The sequence below is a fragment of the Crocuta crocuta genome, unplaced genomic scaffold, assembly GCF_008692635.1.
Source record: "Crocuta crocuta isolate KB4526 unplaced genomic scaffold, BGI_CrCroc_1.0 scaffold554, whole genome shotgun sequence".
Taxonomy (NCBI): Eukaryota; Metazoa; Chordata; class Mammalia; order Carnivora; family Hyaenidae; genus Crocuta; species Crocuta crocuta.
The window spans coordinates 46,996-55,815 of NW_027532171.1; the positions used below are offsets into that span (position 1 = coordinate 46,996).

At 42.3% G+C, this 8,820-nt stretch overlaps 1 protein-coding gene across 1 annotated transcript in view; it reads right to left on the reverse strand.

Moving 5' to 3' along the window:
- ZNF81 (zinc finger protein 81) overlaps positions 1 to 8,820 on the reverse strand; it is an 84,391-nt gene that overhangs the window by 16,031 nt on the left and 59,540 nt on the right. Inside the window, exon 3 of the mRNA XM_077776912.1 lies at positions 4,957 to 5,083. Within this exon, the coding sequence (XP_077633038.1) occupies positions 4,957 to 5,083 (127 nt within the window). The remainder of the gene's footprint in view (positions 1 to 4,956; positions 5,084 to 8,820) is intronic.

An 8,820-nucleotide genomic window follows, 5' to 3' on the forward strand; every position in this document is an offset into this window, starting at 1 on the left:
CAGTGGGACAGGCATAGGATAGACATTCCCATTTCAAAAGGGAGAAACTGGAATGAAAAAAGGGATCACAGGCCCCAACAAAGTTCAAAGCCTTCCAGCCCTCTGTTAAACAGCAGTGGTGAGAGTGCACATCCCTGTCGTGTTCCTGATCTCAGGGTGAAAGCTCTCAGTTTNGTCCAAAACCTAACAAGGCAAATTCCACTAGATTTTAAGGCTTGAGAGTAATTCTTATTGGCTCAGTGTTCTGTCCTCCAAGCCTACAAGGGTGGTGGCCCCACTCTGTTGGCCCCAGGCCAGGAGTGGCACCATTCATTATTACCTCTCCTGGCCCATTAGCAAAATATTTGCTTCCTGTTCCTGTGACCTTAAGCTCTGCTGTTCCAAAGGGAGGGATACGTCCACTGGGAGTCACATTAGTGATTCCACTGAACTGGAAGACCTATCTGCTACCTGAATGTTTTGGGTTCTTCACATCTGAATCAAAAGGCAAAGAAGGGAATTACTATGCTGGCTGGGGTGACTGATCTTGACTACTCAGGGGAACTGGAAACAAGGAAGAAGCGTGTCTGGAATACAGGAAATCCCTTGGGGGGCTCTCTTAATACTACTGCGTCCTGTGATTAAGGTCAATGGAAACTACAAGGATTCAATTCAGGCAGATCCTTCCGGAATGAGAATCTGAAGGAGGCTCCAGGCTCCAAGCTGTCAGCATAGAGCCCGATGGGTGGGGCTTGAACCTTGAACTGTGAGATCATGACCTGAGTCAAAGTTGGATGCCTAATTGACTGAGCCCCGCAGGACCCCCAGCAATCTATTAAAATTCTTACTTGATCTGTATAAAGAGAAGAGTTCTAGGTCAAGTGAACAGAAGTCTAACTCGAAACATAAAAACAGAGTCTCAGCTCCTCAGTCAATTTTCAGACTTGAGCTAGTTTACAGACCCAGAAACCTTGGAATGAAGGGGAGAGCAGGTCCCTGAGGAAGGACCCTCACTATGCTGTCAAAACTTGTACTACTAATCTTTCTCCCAGCCTTCTATAAAGGGATTTACAGCCCCCTTGTCAGGGTGACTGTGCATTGAGGGGAAGGACATAGTGAGGCTTTTGAGAGATCACTGGACATGAGTTCTAAACGGACACTAATTCCAGGAGTGCCAGGATGTCACTGTGGCCCACCTGACAGCATAGGGGCTTATGAGAGTGAAGTGGTCAACTGAGTTTCAGCCCAGCTCCATCTCATAGAGGGGCCCATCAGGCCCCCAAACCCATCCTGTGGTATCTCCCTGGTTCAGGAATGCAAAATTAGAATACGGATACTCAGCAACTGGCAGAATCCCCATATTGGTTCCCTGACCTGTGCAGTGAGGACTGTTACAGTGAGAAAGGCCAAGTGGAAGCCATTAGAACTGCCTCTACTAAGAAAATAGTAAACCAAAGAAATACTTCATTCCTGTAAGAATTGTAGAGATTAGGGCCACCATCAAGAACCTGAAGGATGCCGGGGTGGTGAGTTCCACCACATCTCTATTCAACTCGCCTATTTGGCCTGTGAAGAGGACAAACAGATCTTGGAGAATGACAGTGGATCATCATAAGCTTAACCAGGTGGGAACTCCAATAGCAGCTGCTGTACCAGATGCGGGTTCACTGCTGAAGCAAATGAACACATCCCTTGGCACCTGGTATGTAGCTATTGATCTGGCCAGTGTGTGGGTTCGGTTTTTGTTTTGTCTTGCTTTGTTTTTGCAATACCTGTTAGTAAAGACAACTAGAAACAGTTTGCTTTCAGTTGTTAAGACCAACTAGATATATACATGTTTACTGTCCTACCTCAGAAGTATATCAGCCTTTCATTCCTATGTCATAATTTAGTCTGCAGGGATCTTTTTATTTAAGTTTATTTATTTATTTTGAGAGAGAGAACAAGTGAGTGGGGGGATTGGGGGGGAGAGCAGAGAGAGACAGGGATAGAGAGAGAATCCCAAGCAGGCTCGGTACTGCCAGCATGGAGCCTGATGATTGGCTCAAACTGCAGAACTGCGAGATTATGATCTGAGCTGAAACTAAGAGTCTGACGCTTAACTGACTGAGCCACCCAGGCGCCCCAGTCTGCAGGGATCTTGACTGACTTTCCCTTCCACAAGATATCACATTGGTCCCATTGAACTGATGACATTCTGCTGACTGGACCTTATGAACGAGAAGTAGTAACGACTCTTGACTTACTGGTAAGATATCTGTATGTCAGAGGGTAGGAAATAAATCTGACACAAATTTAGGGGCCATCTACCTCAGGGAAATTTCCATTCCGCTGGACCCCTAGAAATGTCCAGGTGAAGAATAAGTTTTTTTGCATCTGGCTCTTCCTATAAGTCAAAGAGGGATAATGCCTACTGGGCCTCTACAGACTTCAGAGGCAATATAGTCCTCATCTGGGTGTGCTATTCTGGCCCACTTACCATGTGATCCAAAAATCTGCTAGTTTTGAGAGGAGCCCAGAATGAAAGAAGGCTCTTTACAGATCCAGACTGCCATACAAGCTGCTCTGCCACTGGGCCATACGATCGGGCAGATCCAGTGGTGTTTGAAATGTCCATGGCAGACAGGGATGAAGCCTTTGGCAGGCCCTCACAGGAGAACCACAGAGCAAACCTTAGGCTTTTGATGCAAAGCCCTGCCATCCTCTAGGATAACTGCTCTCCCTTGAAGAAAAAGCTTTTGGTTTCCTACTGGGTCTCAATTTACTCACTCAATGAATTTAAACGTATCAGTGAGTGGAAGTAAGGACACTCAACAAGGACTCCTTTGGGGCACCTGGGTGGCTCAGTCGGTTAAGCATCCAGCTTCAGCTCAGGTCATGATCTTGCGGTTCGTGGGTTCGAGCCCCCGGGTTGGGCTCTGTGCTGACAGCTCAGAGCCTGGAGCTGGCTTTGGATTCTGTGCTTCTCTCTCTCTCTCTTTCTCTCTCTCTCTCTGTCTCTCTCATTCTCTCTCACAAAAATAAACAAACATTTAAAAGAATTTAAATAAAGAACCAAGGACTCGTTTAGTCATGGGCAGTGAACATGGAAGAGACCAATGCTGAATCCTCACCCAGTGGTGGGGCACAAATGTGGCAAGCAGGAGAGACCCACTCCCCACGCACAGGGGGCCCGAGTCCTTCTGATCAAGCCCCAGCCTGTAGATGGTGCAAGGTCAGTAGTAACCCCCAGGGCACCGAGCCTGGGTCTTCCTGGGGTGTGTTGCTTGAGCATGCAGCCCAGGGTGGGTGGCAAACTCCATCTAAGGCTAAATAATGGCACAAACTTGATAGTCGACAAGTACTGTAAGGGAGAGTTGAAAAGAACTTTGATGAAACAATTCAAGAGAGAAGAAAGTTGTCATGAGGTGTGACCTCAGATCAGATGTGGCAACTCCACACCCTTAACCCTGGATGGAGCTCGGCCCCTTTAGACCTGGAACCAAGTAGGTAGTTTGCCCTCTGGAATTGAGGAGGTGATGGTCAGTCACATCCAATTTTCCCAGCCTGTGCCCTCTGGGCCTGTGGTGGCGGCGGCAGCCCTGTTGGCCTCTGATTCATCCCTGGAATCATTCATCCCTCTTCTTGAAGGATAACGTGTGTACACAGCCAAATGATTTTACCAGCCTGTATCTCCTATCTGTACAATCCCAGATAGCCTACAGGCTTCCCTCATTTGTTCCTGTCTCTGTCCTCTTTGGTGTTCTTTCCAAAGTCCATTTCATTTTCTGTGATATGAATAGGCTGAACATTTTCCAAATCTTCAAGTTCGGCTTCTTTTTTACTAACAATTCTTTTCCAATGTCTTTCTTTCCTCCTACATTTTACTATAAGCAGCAAGAAAAGCACTGGCCATGCCTTTTAACATTTTACTTAGAAATTTATTCAGCTAGGGGGGCCTGGGTGGTTGAGTCAGTTAAGCGTCTGACTCTTGATTTTGGCTCAGGTCGTGATGTCATGCTTCAGGGGGATTCAGCCCCGCATCAGGCTCTGCACTGACAATGCAGAGCCTGCTGGGAGTCTTCCTCTTCCTCTCTCTCTCCCCCGCTAGCACATGCTCTCTCACTCTCAAAATAAATATTTAAAAAAAGAAATTTCCTCAGCTAAAATTCCAAGTTTGTCACTTACAATTTCTGCTTTTCACCCAACAAAACATAATTCAGTCAAGTTCTCTGCCACCTTATGACAAGGGTCTCCTTTCCTCCAGTTTCCAGTAACATGCTGCTCACTCTCTCTGAGACCTCACCAAAAGCCCCTTTAACATTCCTATTTCTATCAGCAATCTCTTCAAGGAAATCTAGGCTTTTTCTATGAAGCACCTAAAACCTTTCCAGCTCTACCCACTGCCCAATTCCAAAGCCATTTCCATGTTGTTTTTTTCAGTATTTGTTACAGCAGCACCCCACTTCCCAAATACAAAAATCCGTATTACTTTCCTAGGGCTGCTGTAATAAAGTACCATGAGCTGGACAGCTCGAAATAACAGAAATTTCCTGTCTCACAGTTCTGGAAGCCAGAAGCCCAAAATCAAGGTATCAGTAGGACCATGCTCTTTTTGAAGTAGAACCCTCAAAACAGCAAGGAACCATTCCGTATTGCTCTCCGACATCTTGGTAGCCTTGGGCATTTCGTGGCTTACAGATGCATCACACCAGTGACACGGCCATCTTCTTTTCTTTATGTGTCTTCACACAGTCTTTGCTCTGTGTACGTGTGTCTCTGTGTCTAGATTTCCCTCATTTTAAGTACATCAGTCATACCAGATTAGGACTCACCCTAATGACCTCATTTAAGATTGATTACTTCTGTAAAGACCCCAATTCCAAAAAAGGCCGCATTCTGATGTACTTGAAGTTAGGACTTCAACATATTTTATGGAGAGGATACAATTTTATCCATAATATGCTCCTTGTAGATCCTTAGAATGGCTGTGCTTACCCAATGAGAGCAGGTGGCTGTAGTTTTCCAGCATCACATCCTGGTACAGGCGTCTCTGTGTAGAGTCCAACTGCTGCCACTCCTCCCTGCTGAAGTCCACAGTCACATCCTCGAATGACACGGAGCCCTGTAACAACACAATGCTGTTCAGGGTGGCATGGCCCGCAGTGGGTGATAGGAAGAAGATTAGTAAGAAATTATATTATTTTATTTTAAATGTTTTATTAATTTTTGAGACAGAGAGAGGATTAGTGGGGGAGGGGCAGAGAGAGGAGGAGACAGAGAATCCTAAGTGGGTTCCATGCTGTTGGCACAGAGCCCTATGTGAGGTTCAAACTCACAAGCTGTGAAACCATGACCTGATTCAAAATCAAGAGTCAGATGCTTAACCAACTGAGCCACCCAGGCACCCCAAAGAATTATTTTTAATGATTTTTCTCCAGAATATGCTATATGGTATGACTATTAAATACCTCGTTATATATACTGTTGTGTAGAATACAAATATCGTAAATTTTTGCTATTCATTGTGTACAATAGTCATACATTTAAAAAAATTTAATGTTCATTTAGTTTTGAGAGAGAGAAACAGAGCATGAGCTGGGGAGGGGCAGACAGAGAGGGAAACACAGAATCTGAAGCAGGCTCCAGGCTCCAAGCCGTCAGCACAGAGGCCAATGTGGGCCTCAAACTCATGAACTGTGAGGTCATGAACTGAGCTGAAGTTGGACACTTAACCAACTGAGCCACCCAGGTGCCCCAGTTCAACATCCATTTATGATAAAAATTCTCAACAAAGCAGGTATAGAGCAAAGATATCACAACACAATAAGAACCATATATGACAAGCCCACAGCTAACATCATAACCAACGGTAGGAAACTGAAAGCTTTTCTAGGATCAGAAAGAAGACAAAGATGTCCATTCTTGCAACTTTTATTCAACAGAGTATTCAAGTCCTAGTCAGAGCAAATAGACAAGAAAAAGAAATAAAAGGCATCCAAATTGAAAAGGAAGAAGGAAAACTGTCACTATTTGCAGAAGGCATCACATTATATATAGAAAACCCTAAAGACTCCACCAAAAACAAACAAAAAACCCCCAAAAAACCAACCTGTAAAAATAAAAGCAATAATTCAATAAAGTCACANTGCCCGTTTCTCCACATCCTCGCCAGCATCTAGAGTTCTCTGATTTGCTCATTTTAGCCACTCTGACTGGTGTGAGGTGGTATCTCAGTGTGGAAAACCTATTGTGTTTCTGTACACTAAGAATAAATTACCAGAAAAAGAAATTAAGAAAAGAATCCCCCAAATTTATAACTGCATCGAGAAAAACACCTCAGAATAAATTTAACCAAGGTGGTGAAAAACCTATACTTTGAAAATTATAACATATTGATGAAAGAAACTAAATAAGATATGTAAATAGAAAGATATTCTGTGTTCATGGTTGGAAGAATTAATATTGTTAAAATGTCTGTATTACCAAAAGGAATCTACAGATTCACTGTAATCCCTGTCAAAATTCCAATGGCATTTTTCACAGAAACAGAACAAACCTAAAATGTGTATGGAACCACAAAAGACTCTGAAAAGCCAAAGCAATCTTGAGAAAGAAAAAAGCTGGAGGTATCATATCCCAGATTCCAAACCATTTTACAAAGCTCTAGTAATCAAAACATCATGGTATTAGCAGAAAAACTGACATTTAGATCAACAGAAAGGAGAGGCCAGAAATAAACCCACCCATATATGATCAATTAATTAACAACAAAAAAGAAAAAAATATATACAATGGGGAAAGGGAGGGGCGTCTGGGTGGCTCAGTCGGTTGAGTGTCTGACTTTGGCTCTGGTCATGATCTCACGGTTTGTGGGTTTGAGCCCCGCGTCGGGCTCTGTGCTGACAGCCAGCTCAGAGCCTGGAGTCTTTCAGATTCTGTATCTCCCTCTCTCTTTGNAAAACTAGAAGAAAACATAGGCAGTAATCTCTTTGATATCTTAGCAACATTTTTGTAGATATGTCTCCTCAGGCAAGGGAAACAAAGGCAAACATAAACTATTAGGACTACACCAAAATAAAAAGCTTTTGCACAGCAAAGAAAACCACCAACAGAACAAAAAGGCAACCTAGTAAATGAGAGATGATATTTGCAAATGATATATCCAATAAGGGGTTAGTATCCAAAATACATAAAGAATTTATACAACTCAACACCAAAAAAAAAAAAAATCCCAAATAATCTGATTTAATAATGGGCAGAAGACCTGAATAGACATTTTTCAAAAAAAGTCATACAGATGGCCAAAAGACACATGAAAAGATGCTCAACATCACTCATCAGCAGGGAACTGCAACTCAAAACCACAGTGAGATATCACTTTACACCTGTCAGAATGGCTAGAATCAAAAGAAAATAATAAGTGTTGGTGAGGATGTGGAGAAACAGGAATCTTTGTGCATTGTTGGTGGGAATGTAAGTTAGTTGCTACAGCCACTGTGGAAAACAGTGTGGAGGTTCCTCAAAACATTCAAAATAAAATACCATATGATCCAGCAATTCCACTATTGGGTACTTATCCAAAGAAAATGAAAATACTAATTCGAAAGATATATGCACCTCTACGTTTATTGCAGTATGACATTCACAATAGCCAAATTATGGAAGCAACCCAAGTGTCCATCTATAGATGAATGGATAAAGACAATGGATAAATATATATGATATATATATATAATATCCACACACGTGTATATATATATGATGAATTATATATGTATATGTGTGTGTGTGATGAAATATTACTCAGCCATAAAAAAGAATGAGATCTTGCCATTTGTGACAACATGGATTTACCTAGAGGGTATTATGGTAAGTAAAATTAAGTCAGACAGAGAATACAAATACCATATAATTTCACTTATATGTGGAATCTAAAAAACAAAACAAATGAATAAACAAATGAAAAATCAGACTCTGGGGGTGCCTGGGTGGCTCAGTCAATTAGGTCTGTGAGTTTGAGCCCCGCACTGGGCTCTTGTGCTGACAGCCTGGAGCCTGCTTTGGATTCCGTGTCTCCCTCTCTCTCTGCCCCTCCCCTGCTCACGCTGTCTCTGTCTCTCTCAAAAATAAATAAACATTGCAGTGCCTGGTGGCTCAGTCGGTTAAGCATCTGACTTCAGCTCAGGTCACAATTTCATGGCTCATGAGTTCGAGCCCTGCGTCAGGTTCTATGCTGACAGCTAGCCTGCTTCAAGTTCTGTGTCTCCCTCTCTCTCTGACCCTCCCCCACTCATGCTCTGTCTCTCTCTGTCTCTCAAAAATGAATAAACATTTAAAAATTTTAAACAAACAAACAAACATTTAAAACAAAAGAAAAGAAAAGCAGACTCTTAAATACAGAGAAGAAACTGGTGGTTGCCAGAGGGAAGGTGGGAGGGAGGATTGGTGAAATAGATAAAGGGGATTAAAAGATACAGTTATAAAATAAAATAGATATGTCATGAGATGAAAAGTACAGCAGAGGAAATATAGTCAATGATACTATAATAACATATGGTGACTACATTTATTGTTTTGAGCACTGACTAATATAAAATTGAATCAAGAATAGATTGCACACCTAGAATATCCAATGGAAAAAAGACAGCCTCTTTAACAGATGGTGTTGGGAGAACTGGACAGCAACATGCAGAAGAATGAAACTAGATCAATTTCTCACACCATGCACAAAAATAAACTCAAAATGGATAANTTTTTTATGGGTGAGTAATATTCTATTGTGTGTGTAAATATATATATATACATATATATATATACACACTACATTTTCCTTATCCATTCAGCTATCAATAGACACTT